This window comes from Mycteria americana, chromosome 1 (assembly GCF_035582795.1).
Source record: "Mycteria americana isolate JAX WOST 10 ecotype Jacksonville Zoo and Gardens chromosome 1, USCA_MyAme_1.0, whole genome shotgun sequence".
In the NCBI taxonomy this organism is placed as follows: Eukaryota; Metazoa; Chordata; class Aves; order Ciconiiformes; family Ciconiidae; genus Mycteria; species Mycteria americana.
In genome coordinates this window covers 16,714,653-16,729,757 of record NC_134365.1, presented here as the reverse complement: position 1 = coordinate 16,729,757, position 15,105 = coordinate 16,714,653, and the positions used below count along the sequence as shown (strand labels likewise).

General features: G+C 38.3%; 1 protein-coding gene across 3 annotated transcripts in view; it reads left to right on the top strand.

The window, feature by feature from the left end:
- LRRK2 (leucine rich repeat kinase 2) overlaps positions 1–15,105 on the top strand; it is a 75,123-nt gene that overhangs the window by 13,941 nt on the left and 46,077 nt on the right. For all 3 annotated transcript variants that reach the window (XM_075492018.1, XM_075492011.1, XM_075492026.1), the window contains 7 exons: positions 4,079–4,210; positions 7,093–7,212; positions 8,414–8,538; positions 9,102–9,181; positions 9,964–10,070; positions 12,336–12,465; positions 13,615–13,739. In XM_075492018.1, coding sequence (XP_075348133.1) covers positions 4,079–4,210; positions 7,093–7,212; positions 8,414–8,538; positions 9,102–9,181; positions 9,964–10,070; positions 12,336–12,465; positions 13,615–13,739 — 819 coding nt within the window. The remainder of the gene's footprint in view (positions 1–4,078; positions 4,211–7,092; positions 7,213–8,413; positions 8,539–9,101; positions 9,182–9,963; positions 10,071–12,335; positions 12,466–13,614; positions 13,740–15,105) is intronic.

Genomic DNA, 15,105 nt, shown 5'->3' with positions numbered 1-15,105 from the left:
CAGGGCTGAGAAAAGGTGCCTGGGCTTGGACACCCCCCTCTGATCCTTCAGTGGTGGCTGCAGTGAGGAGCACTGGTAGCACTGCGCACATTATAGAGTCTTACGGTGTCCTCAGGTGTTGTGCAATAAGACCGGAAGAAAATGCCTTCCTTATGTTTTGTCTTCGCTGGGTAAAGAACTGGCTGGACGGCCAGGCCCAAAGAGTGGTGGTGAATGGAGTTTACTCCAGTTGGCGGCCGGTCACAAGCGGTGTTCCCCAGGGCTCTGTGTTGGGGCCAGTTCTGTTTAATATCTTTATCAATGATCTGGACGAAAGGATCGAGTGCACTCTCAGCAAGTTTGCAGATGACACCAAGTTGTGTGGGAGTGTTGATCTGCTTGAGGGGAGGAAGGCTCTGCAGAGGGACCTGGACAGGCTGGCTGGATGGGCCGAGGTCAATTGTATGAGGTTTAACAAGGCCAAGTGCAAGGTCCTGCACTTGGACCACAGCAACCCCATGCAACGCTACAGGCTTGGGGAAGAGTGGCTGGAAAGCTGCCCAGCAGAGAAGGACCTGGGAGTGTTGGTTGACAGCCGCCTGAATATGAGCCAGCAGTGTGCCCAGGTGGCCAAGAAAGCCAATAGCATCCTGGCTTGTATCAAAAATAGTGTGGCCAGCAGGACTAGGGAAGTGATTGTGCCCCTGTACTCGGCACTGGTGAGGCCGCACCTCGAATACTGTGTTCAGTTTTGGGCCCCCCACTACAAGAGAGACATTGAGGTGCTGGAGCGTGTCCAGAGAAGGGCAACGAAGCTGGTGAAGGGTCTAGAGCAGAAGTCTTATGAGGAGCGGCTGAGGGAGCTGGGGTTGTTTAGCCTGGAGAAAAGGAGGCTGAGGGGAGACCTTATTGCTCTCTACAACTACCTGAAAGGAGGTTGTAGAGAGGTGGGGGTCGGTCTCTTCTCCAGGTAACAGGTGATAGGACAAGAGGAAATGGCCTCAAGTTGAGCCAGGGGAGGTTTAGACTGGATATTAGGAAATTTTTCTTCACTGAAAGGGTTATCAAGCATTGGAACAGGCTGCCCAGGGAAGTGGTTGAGTCACCATCCCTGGAGGTATTTAAAGGACGTTTGGATGAGGTGCTTAGGGACATAGTGTAGTGGTGGTCTTGGTAGTGTTAGGTTTATGGTTGGACTTGATGATCTTAAAGGTCTTTTCCAACCTATACGATTCTGTGATTCTGTCTTCTGATAACAGCAGTCCCTGTTGTGGGCAAAATCAGGTCCTGAGAAATGTGCTTGATGATTTGTGTCAATTTGTTGACAGCAATTTGATCTTGTTGACACAGACACAGCTCTTGTCAGCTTCCTGCTGGTAGGCACAATTTTGGCAAGCACAGAGCAGGGTCCTGCTCTCCATGTCTTCTATGAGGTACATGATGTACTCTTGCAGACGTGATTCCTCGCAAATCCTTGCTCATACATCCTGTCTGCCTCTATAGGAACCGTGCTGGCCCCGTGTATGCCACAAAACAAGAACTAGACTGGAATGTCCCACATTTCATCAGACTCTAAGCTATTTAGTTTCTGTTTCTCAAACTTCTTGCTGTTCCAGTTTGTGTTTAAAAAGTGAAGCATTCCTTGAGCCAGAAATAATTTTACCCTAGCCCAGAAGTTATTGTGATTTTCTAGGGAAGAGCATGCCAGATTTTAAGTGCTTTTTAAAATAGTAAATACTTACACAAAGCATAACAAGAAAAGGGCATGACAAAGACCTGCTCTAAAGTAGGTATTTATTTGGGGATTAGCACTCTCCTTTCTGATACAAAAGATTTAAAATAGTCAGAGAAACAGAGATAGCTTGCAAATGAATGTGCAAGGCTAGGCTGCTTTTGCCAGCATTCATGCCCTTGGTCTGTGACATCCCACAATACCTGCAAGAAAATGTATTCCTTCAAGGCCACCATGGAGAAAATCATTCACTGTAAGTATACACCCTAGCTTATCCAGTAGTAAAATGTTTGTCTCCCCATATCCTGAAGTTCAAGTCTCTATTCCAAATGAGCTACATCAAGGATTTTTACCTCACTATGCTTTCTTTCACTAATATGTATGTAGACTTTGGAATAAATTGTTTATTCCAATACAAGAACTCTTTTAAATCTCAGTAGTTTTGATGGAATGAGAAAATGCTTTGCTGCTGACTGTCCTCCAAAGTCCATGGGGGGGGGTGATGGGTCACAGAATGTTAGCCATCTAAATGGTAGTCATAGGCAGCCATCCAGGCTTCTCCTCTGTTTAATGCAGAGAAACAGGCACCTCAAGGGGAAATTTACCTAACCCTGAGAGAGGTATCTGTTACAGGTGGGATGAATCACGATACAGAGTGCTCAAATCTCTTCATCAATTGTTGTGAGAACCTAGATGACCAAGTTTTTGTGGTTAAGATTAAATGAGATCCATTCCACCTGTTTTTCTCTAGCTTGTTCTGGGAAATGGTGGCTCCCTGCAAATGTACCATTGCTTGGTTCTTGCAGGATTTAAACATGCAGCTAATTATGCTCTCTCTGTAGTAAACAATTTTAGAATCTTCTGAATATTTTAATATGTTTATAATTGTCACCTGTGAAATGATAACTTACTGTGAAGTGATGCAATACTATTTTGTGGAACATACCTTTAAAAAGGTGTTTTCAGTTGAGAAAGACATGAATAAATCGCTGTCATTTTAAGGCATTGTGAAAGGTACCTTCCTTCACTATCAAATAGAAATGCTTCCCACTCAGAGCTTGCTTTTTCAACTTACAGAGTATCATTATTTAATGTTCAGAGATACATTATTTTGAAGATCTCCTGCTGCTTTAAAAAGACTAATTATCTTTAGTAATACAGTTGTGAATATTCCTCTTACGTTGTACACAGGAAAGCCAAGCTGTTGCAAGAACAATTAAGAAAGTTTATAGACCTTGGCAGAGTAATGCTAATTCCCTTGGAATCAGTGGCAGGACTCCCTTTCATTCATTGGGGCCAGGATTTTGTCCAAAATTTTTTTGGTTCATATTCTGTCTCATACCCTGGATAGACATACTACAAGGATGCTTTCATACACTGTTTTAGCTACCATGATGCTGTTTTGCCTTAAAGTATTGTATGTGGGATTGCTCTGTCCTCAGTAGTAAAGGATGCATTCTGTCTTTTTACTGGCTCATGTGAATGTCCTGTTGGTTTCTGTATCTGACCTGCATAATAAGCAATAAATAGGGTGAGGGTGACGAAGCACTGGCACAGATTGCCCGGAGTGGCTGTGGAATCTCCATCCTTGGAGATACTCACAAGCCATCTGGCCATGGTCCTGGGCAACCTGCTCTAGGTGGCCCTGCTTGAGCAGGGGGCTTGGACAAGGTGACCTCCAGAGGCCCCTGCCAACATCAAACCTTCTGTGATTCTGTGAAATACAGAATTTGCAATGAATTTCAAAATATTGCAGGAGCATTAGATGAACATTTCTGTACCCTCAGTACACAATAGGCATATGGTAGAACTAATTTTAATGAAAAGAATAACTAACTTGCCCCCTAAAAAAGGAGGAAAACTTAGAAAAACATGATTAAATCAAATAAATGACATTTATTAGAAAAAAAAATTTCTAAATTGTTTCTTAATTGTATGCCCCTGAGAATATTACCGAAATACTGTAAATTGTTTACCTGATCACAATCATGTTATAAACACCATTTATAAGATTGAATTCATATTTATAAAACAATTTGTTCAGCTTTAAGAAAAATGTTACATAGGAATAGTTTGTGAGGAGGTTTCTGTTACATGGCCTGATCCAGAATGGACCAAATCCATAAATGTTAATATGAACTCTGAACCTAATGAATTGTTTCCAAGTGTTGGTAATCATTAATGTCTTCTATGGCAATATCAAGGAAAAAAATGTCGCCTTTCTCGCAAGTTGCAAGGCAAAAACTGAAACATAGGCCCAGTTTTCTAAATAAATGTGTTTAAATGAAGTCTGAATTAGAACCCAATCAACATGTTTGGGTTTTTTTTTTCTTAAGAAGCAATTTTTGTTTCTGTTTCTTTCTTTAGCCAGCAATGTTGAAGTGCTCATGTCTGGAAATGTTCGCTGCTACAATGTTGTAGTGGAAATGATGAAAAGTTTCCCCAATAGTGAAACAGTTCAGGAAGTGAGTTGCTGTTTGTTGCATAAGCTTACATTGGGTAAGTTGACAAAGTTGTTTATAGTCAGCTTACTCTGACTGCGTAAGAGTTGGAGTTAACTGACAGCAAGTGTTACAGGCAACAAGAGAACTACTATTCCAGTTAATCCTCAGGGTGGTGTATAGCTCCATGTCTCTAATGTTGTAAACATACTGAGGTAACACTGGCCACAGTCAATATGGTATCCTTTTGTGTTAAACATTAGTAACAATGACAGAAGCTGCTATAAAAGACTAGAATGGGGAAAAAAATGAGATAAAAGAGCGGGAGAAGCACAAGACGAGTGGGAGATCAGTAGATCCCATTCTGCATAAAGTTACTATAGAAAGGAAGAAAATTCCTTCTGGATTTCTTTTTTGAAGTGGCAATGCTGAATGTGTGAGAAACAGCTGGTGCTACTGAATTACTTGGGAGGTATTCTCCAAGACTGTGTTTTTCCTCCTTGCAATGCATTTACCTTCAGAGACCTATACTGCATTCCTGCCCAGCTATGGTGCCTGTCTTGGGGCCCCCTGTGCTGCAGCAGTGAAAGAACCACTGGTTCCTGGACTTCCCTTGACTTGGGCAAAAGTACTTTGGTTGTCTGGGCTTACGTGGGCTAGTGTCACATCAAGAGAAATTATGGCAATGACAAAAAGGGATTTGTTGTGTCTCTTAGCAGCTCTGTAGCAGCCTCTCTCTTGCTACTATAATAAGCTGATCTGAGCAGTTGCCAAGGGCCACGTAATAGGAAGTTCAAATGAAAATAAGTATGTGCTTCCCCTTGCTGCATACAAAAACACCTGAGCAGCCCCCACTCCATGGCAGGTTCTTCTTCATCAAGGACTCAGCCAAGGTCTTTCTCATGAGTTAGACTTCCCGATTCTTGCAGCTGGTAGCCTGAAGCTGCTGCACATGCTGGTACCAGTGCATGACTACCCTTAATCAAGTCAGTCCCATCCTTTCACCATCTGTTTCCACTTCTTCATGCAGATATTGTAGAAAATACAGATCAAACTTGAGTGCAACCCAGAGCAACTTCCAGTTCCCCTTCAGAAAGCCAAATAAAAAATTTCAAGAAAATGTGGTGGCCACTGAGGTAGTATTTACAGTTTTTTGGCAAGAGGTGATGTTACACTTGAATGGTTTCCTGTGCAAGGCTAACTGAATATAGGCAAGGAAACCAAGCACTTGTGGGGACACAGCAGCTCTGTTGACATGATCTTGCTCTATGCGCAACCAGCCTGGTTTCAGTCACACATTTGTCATGTGTGTATGCTGACGAACAAGTAATAGTGGTGGTAAAGCAGCCACAAGATCCATTTCTTCTTTCAGCATAACAGATGCCCTTCATCTTAATAAGGAGCCACTTCAGGAGAGTTACGGGAAGAGGTGTCCACAGCACCGCACAGTTAGGGAAACAGATGTGAAATTGCTAGGTGCTCCTGGAAATAGTCTGGAAGATTTCCATATAGCCAGTGTGGCTTCCCAAATTATTCTGATGGATGCTGTCTTCCTAAACCCATGTTAATGGGCAGTGGAATGGTGAAGTCAGCATCTGCTAGCTTCCAAAATCACCGTCATGTATTCTTGCAAACCTGGTAACGACTGTCCTAGATTTGACTGTCGTCAGAATTTTAACTGACTGATACCTGTTTGGCCAGCCACAAGTCAAGCATAATTACTCATCACATAGCCTAAGATTATTAATTTTGTGAGGTAAGTAAGGTATTTACACGAACATAGCATTTCCATTAGAACACGGCAAGAAACAGCAATGCTGACACAACATGACCACACTACTACAGGGTAAGAAGAGAAATACTGTTTCCAGCTGCACTTGTAATAGGTGTTAAGGCCAAGGTTTTAGAATTATGAATCTGGAAAGGACTTGCCTTAAAGTGTGTTCTTAAGCATTCTGTTAACTTGGTCTAATTGAACTGAATCATAAAACATTGGGAGAGGTACTTATCTTCTGGTGAAAAATCTAGACATTTAACGTAGTCAGCACCTATAAGACTCGGGACCAGAACTGAGGGAAAGAAATTAGGTTAGCTTTTCTTCTGTATATAGTTATATTTTTGATGCTCAAATATATGGGAGACTTCTTAATTTCATACCTCATCTGAAGGGTTTGAGAAACATTGGTACAGATTTTAATCTGACCTTTCACATTGCTAGTGTGATCTCATTTTTACTAATCAAGAATTAAACAAAATTTAATATCAAAATAGAAACCATAGCTATCAAACTATATTTTACAAAGTGAGTGTTGCTGTATTATTTTATGCATGATACTTGTTTTTACAACAAACGGGGAATTTATTTTCATTTGCTTGCTTTTTGCAGAATTCCTTATATTCAAACTATAATATAAAATACTGTACCACCTACAATAAAAGTTATGGTTTAAATATATTTATCATCAAAAAGTAGTTCTTTCTACTATTCCAAATGTATGTATTCTGTATTTATAATGCTGACCTTGATCTATTTAATGAGAAGGGCAAAAACAGAGGGCAAAACAGGGTTAAACCACTTGCGTGGTAGGATAAATCAAATCATTGCAGGAATTCAAGACCAGGACTGCATTTGCTTCCTGGCAGGAAGTCTGCAAGTGATACACTGACTATATTTTTCTTATTTTGATGACAATGTGCACTTCATTTTACATTAAACCTCAGTCTTTTGTAAAAAAACACAAAGAACCTAGATCCCAATTTTTTTTTATCCTTGACCTCTTCTTTTCACAAATAAAACATTGTTGTGTCAATCTCTGTAATCAGAAATCCAACGTTTGCTACAGACAAAGTTTGTGCATTGTGTGCTGAGAAATTTATGTTGAATGCATGTAAAGCTCTAGATATGTGTTTATATTCATTTAATATCTTACGTATTTTCAGGAAATTTTTTCAATATCCTTGTATTACATAAGGTTCCAGAAGTCATTGTGAAGGCTGTTAAAACATATCCTGAAAATGCAAAGTTACAAGCTGCAGCGCTCAGTTGTTTAGCTCTTCTAAGTGAGTAAATATCTTCCTAAATATATAAATAAGTTACTTCATTTATCTGCCCACTTGTTAACTCTTTTGTACTGGTAATTTCCTGTAATCATTTCAAACTCCATTTCTTTAACATGAAAGCCTCAGGCAGGATAGCTTTGACAGAGCTAGATTGCCTACATGCTTACAGTTTGTTGTTTTACTATGACATGGCTGGGTTCATATCATATGCCCAACATCTTCACAGTGTTCAGAGCTGGTAAGTTATGTTGACAGATCTTAACAAAGCAACCTTTTTGGTTGGATAATACTGGATAATAATATTGGATAAAATATTGGATAAAATATTGGATAATCCCTACTTAACATAAAATCTCTAGAGATAACAACTGCTGTGTTTGCCATGTATGACAGTACTCATTATATTGTAGCAGTTGATAGCAACACCAAATCAATGCTTGTGCTTGAGTTCTGAAATCAATTAAAAGATTTAAGCTTTTCCTTGAGTACACTCCAGGTATTATTTTGAAACAGAAGTTAGTTAGCTAGTGGCAAAAAGCTAAGGATCTGATCCTCTTAGTCTTTAAGTAATTGTTCCATACAAAAGTCAATAGAAACACTGTTTAAGAGTCCCCAAAATAGCAAAGAATAGAAATCAGTATCCACTCCAGTAAGCATCAGATATTACAGTCAGTGTTGATACTTTTTTTTTTTCCTTAAATGCTGAAAAATCACAGGTATAAAATTACTTCTTTTAAATTCTATTGCACTTTCTGAGACCAGATATTTCTCTGTTAGCAATTGCAATTTGCATTTCATTTTTTAATAGCACTGCTTCAGAGTGTAGATGGCTCTGTGACAACTGGTTACATACAAATGAATCACAGTTATATTTCATGTCTGTGGTATTCTGTATGTAAATACACAACAAAAAAAGGTATGTGCAGGTCTTTTCAGAGCCTGAGTATTGACTGATGTGTAGCTATGTACCTAATTGACTACACTATAATGAAGTTTTTTAATCCCTTTATAACCTTAAAGACATTTTTCAAATCTGTGATAGAGTTTATGTCAAAAGACTTCTCCCTTCCAAGAACAGGCTAATCCTCCCACTGATTTTCGCTCATAAGCAGTGTGAGCACCTCCGTGACTACAGGAAGGTTAAGACTTAATTGTTTTGTTTTCACAATAAGAATTTATGGTAATTATTTTATATTTCAAGCTGAAACAATATTCTTAAACCGAGACTTAGAGGAAAGAAAAGAAGAGGAGGAGGAAGAAAAATTATGCTGGTTGGAAGCATGCTACAGAGCATTAGAACTACACCGAAAAAACACAGATGTGCTGGTGAGAATTTCTGGATGATGGGGGTATGGAAAGACTGCATTATGCATTAAATAAAATGTTTAGCAACATCATTTTCTCCCGGATATCCTCGGGCAAACAAGGCCTTAAAGACTGGATTAGATTTAGAATAAATCTTACCTTTCTTGCCTTTCTTCTCTTTGTTCACCTCAACTGGTTTCAGTTACTCCTTCAGATCAAACGTAGGTAGTTAAGGTGAGACTTGTTACCTGAAACTTTGGCCATACAAAGATTGTTGCTTATGTAGCTCCTCTATATACAGCAGCAAAACACAGGCCCATCAACAGAAAAATTAATCTTGGCCTAAAATAAGTATCAAAATGCAAATCAAATAATGAGAATGTGGCACATGTTTGTAACTCAGGCCTCTCCCAGCCATAAAGAATGTGACAGTCCACACCTTGTTATATTTCTACATAAAGCACCTTGTATCTTTGTCACGGACTGAAAAACAGTCAAACTGTTTAAATTTTTTCATATATTTTTTTATATTCTAAAGGCACATATTTTCTTAATCCTTTTGTCTCCTCTTGGTTTATATTTAGGAGGCTGCATGCTGGGCTTTGAAAAATCTGTTTCTGTATCAACGCAACCTTCATGAGAAGATTGGAGATGGAGATAATCAGTCAGTGTTAATATCTTGAACTGTATTTTTGGAAATGAAAAAAATTAAAGCCTACTATTAGGCCATTTGGGGTCTCATGTTTCAATTATTTTTATTTTTCTTTCTTGTTTTCTAATATATGATGAAATGCGTGGTGATTTACAACACTTGGGAAAGTTTCTTTCTTGAAAAGTGCTAAACTTGACTCCAGCAAAATTGCTAGTGTTTTAATAAAGGGCCAGAACACAGTCTAATAGAGCTAATTTTTACAGTTCACAAGGAATCTCTCTTCAGCTTCAACAAGGATAGGGAGGATTGAAGAATGTTAGAGTAGGACAAACAAAGAAAATTAAGATACCTAGTACGTAAGGAGTATGGAAAAGCAGTGCTCATTTTCCCGCAAGTCAGATTAAAGGGCATAGTAGAGGGGCTGCTGCCTCATCAGGGAGAATCTGGGCACGGGTAAGACGCAGACTTTCATTTTACTTAAACTGTTTCTCAGAGTTGCTTAAAATTTTAATCATTCAAATTTTAGTAAGCCTGTTTTGTACCCCTTTCTGGACCTCAAGTCACTTGGAAAGCATGGTTCCAAGTGAATTCAGTGAGATTCAGAGTAGGCTAATATGCATAGTTTGCAAAGGACTTTCTGTCAGCTGTTGCTCTGGAAAAATACTAGAAGCCAAGTACAATCATCTGAAAATTTAATTATGTTGCTTAATACCTTTTTAGGAAACTGAACTACAGATATGAAGTAACTGCTGTAATATGGCCAATGTGCAGTGATTTGTTTCTCTCTGTGAAAGGTTACCAGTGGACAGAACGGTGATGCTCTCCATGCTGATGCACTCCTCTTCACAAGAAGTATTTCAGGCAGCTGCTAGTACCTTGGCAATTTTGTCACAACAAAATGGTATGGGAATTTAATTATCTTTACTTTCTAATTCAGCAGAAAGTTATTGCTGTAATATTAATATTTAGTGTGCTGTTGTATGAATACAGTATTCCTTGTGATTAGAATATTATGCAGTTGTGTTTAGTAGGAAGTTTATTCCTAGCTTTGAAAAAGCTATTGTTGGCTAGTATCAAAGAGAATTTGTGGAAGTAAAGAGCTCTTTGCTAGTTTCTGTGTTGTAATTGCTATTTTTTGGAGCAGGAGACGTGAAGAGTGTGTTTTCTTTGTATGCTTGTTTAAATATTTATCACATGTTTGAATTTCGTCAAGAGCAGCATGTGTTGAAACTCACATGAGTAAGGATTACAGCCCAACAAATACCATTTTCTTGCTTAACACAGGGGATTTGAGCAGTCCGGTTGACTTCAGTGAATCAAATCATGCAGAAAGTTAAGCATGTGCATAACAGTTTTCAAGATTGCTTTAGTCCTGATTGTGTCCCTAACATGGTTTCCTAACTTTTTTCAATTTGCAGACCCCCTCAAAATTTTTCAGTGGAGATGTGGACCCCTGGGTAGAGTATTTAAGCCTACTGACAGTTGGCCTGCTTTTATTAGATAACCTTTCCCAGGACCGTTTGAAATGGTTATGGACTCAAGTGGTTTGTAGACTGCACATTGAAAACCACTGGCTAGATAGGAAGACAAAGACTAGCAATTAATTACCATTCTGTAGGTGAGAAAGCATTGTTTTATCACTAGGTTACTGAGCCATCCAAGTACATAAAACCTAACAATGAAAAGGTTCTATAGTTATTTATGAGATAAATGTGTATCTATATAAAGAAATAGATCTCATAAATGTATGCATACTGTTATCATATATTATACCAGGTACTTTCATAACATGTTACTGACAAGTGGGCCTCTGACTCCCATTGGAAATCTAAAGCAAATTTTTGGTTTGTCTTTTTTTTCTTCTTTTTTTCCCCCTAAATGAATGTGCTTACACCAGAAATGATAGACATAAAGAAGCTTGGTAAAACCCTCTGGCACAATGCAACATTGCTTGAATTAACCATTTGAAATGGATGTACTGAACTGGGAATGACAAGAATTGGTGGTAGTTACCATGATAATGTAGAATGTTTTTAAAGTGTTCTGAGCTGTATTGGTTACAGTTATAGCTACAACATGTGCTTGGGTATTTGAATTTTTTAAAAAATGAATTAACAAAGTAAATAGAGTGAATAAATATAATTTCATTTTTGAAGCCTTATTTTGGAAGTTAGAAGGTTTTTTAAAAGTTTTAAATTCTATCTTTCCTACATGATCACAGAGTGCAATTAGGAGGAAAATTGTTTAAGAATAAACATTTTGGAAAATAAAAATAAAGCTGTACATTCTCCTTCCCTTAAGTGAACTTTCTGTAAGTAAAAAGAGTAGATGTATTTAAACTTACTAGGCATTCAGGAATTATAATGCATTTGATTAAGCTATGCAAACAGAAGTCAGCTTCAGCTCAAATTGTTTCCCCTTTGTTGTGGTTTAACCCCAGCCGGCAACTAAACCCCACACAGCCGCTCACTCACTCCCCCTCCAGTGGGATGGGGGAGAGAATCAGAAGAGTAAAAGTGAGAAAACTCATGGGTTGAGATAAAGACAGTTTAATAGGTAAAGCAAAAGCCGCGCACGCAAGCAAAGCAAAACAGGGAATTCATTCACTCCTTCCCATGGGCAGGCAGGTGTTCAGCCATCTCCAGGAAAGCAGGGCTCCATCATGCGTAACAGTGACTTGGGAAGACAAACGCCATCACTCTGAACGTCCCCCCTTCCTTCTTCTTCCCCAGCTTTATATACTGAGCATGATGCCATATGGTATGGAATAGCTCTTTGGTCATTTGGGGTCAGCTGTCCCAGCCATGTCCCCTCCCAACTCCTTGTGCACCCCCAGCCCACTCGCTGGTGGGGTGGGGTGAGGAGCAGAAAAGGCCTTGGCTCTGTGTAAGCACTGCTCAGCACTAATGAAAACATCCCTGTATTATCAACACTGTTTTCAGCACAAATTCAAAACATAGCCTCATACTAGCTTCTATGAAGAAAATTCACTCTATCTCAGTCAAAACCAGCACACCATTTTAATTTATACTTCTATAACATGTATGTTTGGTGAGGAAAAATACCGAAAAAAGGGGGGAAAAAATTAGCTGTTCTGTTGTTTTTGAGAACTATACATAAAGGGAGAGAGATTTACTTATAGGATGCTTGCTCTTTTGTGTTGTAGTAAATATTAGGAAGACACTTTTGGCTAAAGGAATACACATGAATGTTTTGGATATAATGAGGAAGCATCCACATTCTCCTGAAGTGGCTGAAAGTGGCTGCAGAATTCTGAATCATGTTTTCGAAGGAAGGTAATATACTTAGAAATACGTGGCGACTTCCAAAGTGAAGGTTTGTGAGATTCAGTGCTGTAATTGATTACTTTTACATTATTGACTGTTTCACTGCTATTAAAATTGACCACAGGCTGACAGCCCTGTTCAAGACATTGAATTTTGTAAGCCCTATAGTCAAATACCCAGGTGGATATATGTAGGGAGCTGGTTCTTGAGCAGCAAGGTTTGAATAGACTGTCGCTAGGTAGTCTCCCCTCCTGTTAGCCACACTGAATTCCATTGAGAGCTAAGAAATTTCCCACAATATTAACTCTGATTATGAAAATAACATTGTGTTAATATTGCTTTTGTGTTGGCTTTTGCAAATGCTCTAGAACATGACTGGAAAACAAACTTGTGACTCAGAAATACTGATATACAGCATGGGAACATGATTCCAGGTGTCCTGCCAAGTTTTTCCAGCCTTCCCTGAAACCTTTATATATGCTAAGCTGTCTGTGAAAAAATTACAGACTCAAGATATAGTCACAGAATTTCTTATGAAAAATTTCATTTTATAAAGAAGAAAATCTCAAAACTTCCATAAACTTGTTCACGGGAATAAAAAGTGTTATAAAATGGAAGAAGAAAATAACCTTAAAAGTGAATTAGTGGCCTTTGACTACTGCCATTTCTAGGAATGCTAAGGACACTGACATTTTTTTTTTTTCTTCAAGATTAGAACCTAACATGATTGATATTTTCCTGTTTATTCTACAAGTATCTGACAATTCATCAGTACATTATGACAATTGTGGAGCACTGGATTAGGGAAGATTTATCTTTTCACATATCTGGACTGGAATCAAAGTGAAATATATGAATCTACCACTCATGCTGCATGAAATACTGTACTTTCTGTGTATCACTGTTCTGGACTGCATTGAAAATGACCTCTCAGTAGTCTAGAGTGGAATTAATTACATAGACTGAATTCATGGAATGGCATGAAAATAATATATTTGCTGTGATGAAGAAAAGTACCATAGTTTAATTTATATTTCGTACCTCAAACCAGATTTACAGTGTTCTAAAGGGATATCACACAGTGTTAGTTAAGGAGGCAAATACATGTAAAATTTGGAAATGCATTCTTTTTATTTATTTTATAAACAATATTTTTAGTTTCCTTCATCTGGATATAATGACAGTAGCTGCATCAGAAGTTGTAAAAGCCATGAGGAAACATGAAAAATCACTCTCTGTACAACTGGAAGCACTTCGAGTACTTTTACACTTCATGATGCCTGGTAAGTCATCCAAAAATATTATCGGTGTGGCATCATACACCAAATCAGAGAATAGAATTAGATAGCTAGGTTTTAGTCTTTCTTATCTAATGAGACAGCCTTTAATGGGACTTCAAAAAATTTACTGGAGTTCTGTACATAGCTGAGAGCAGCTGTAACTCTTCAAGATGGAGGAAAACTTTTGAGGTACTGAAGGTAACAGACCAAAATTATCACTGCTGATTTCCCCTTGATTTCATCAGTGAAGAGTTAGCTCCCTTAATTCAGGGAATTAGTGTGGAGCTATTGCTGTGATTGTGTATTTTCATCACAGATACCCTTTAAGTGAGAGCAAACAGTGACAATGACATCAACATTGTTGTACTACAAAATGCAATTGTTTTAATAGTATCTCTTGGAAGGAACGTAAAATTGGACCTCTGACACCAAAAAATACAGTGATTTAAAGATATGAAATATACTATTACATGCTATTTTCTACAGAAAAGGAGAAGCCAAACTGACTAGCTTAGAAATTCCTTTCCAAAAAAAACCTCTTTAAAGGCAATCTACAGTGGGAAAAATATGGGTTTTTTTAGTTGTATACCTTTAATAGAATTTCGGGAAAGTTTTAACTCTTCTTATCAGTTTACTGCTGTATATTGTGGTTTTTTCCTCTGATATTAAGTGTGAGAATACAGACATGCGGTACTGAATTTTTTCAGAACAACTTTTTGCAAGCATCTCTCAGCAGTTTTAGTTGGAACATTTACAAAACCAATAACTCTGAAACTAGTAACTTGGCTAATATGCAGACTGATTTCAGGTTTTCAGTTTCCTTCTATTCTTTGAATTGTAATCATAATACTTTCCTTTTTTTTCAATAAAGAGCAGGATTAAGACTTGACATATGTATTCTAACATGTAGGCAAGGCACTTTTTTTGCCAGTATCCTGAAGTGAGGCCCTTCTAAAGTGTAATCAAACAAAGACAGCACCAACTGGATGTTGGAACTTGTAGGTTTATTAGGGAATAAAAAGTAATTCATGGGGAAAATAGTAATTGGAACAAATATGAATGCTGAAGTGACTTTTAAAGGATTTCTGGGTACTTTCTGTAGTGCCACATGACTGCAAGTGTCAATAGCTACAAGAAATGTAAATCTGAAAGACCTTTTCTCTGTTCTTTTATTTGTACTCACCTTCCACTTACATCATCTGTGGGTAAAATTTGGCCTATGATGTGCTGCCAAGTGAGAAAGGGCAACTAGTTTGTAGCTTCTCTGTAGTGTCTCCTTTCCAGAAGGAAGAGGCATACTGATGTAGGCATCAGGAACACCAAGAAACCCCATAGCTCAAAAAAGTAATATATTGCAGTGTACCTTAGG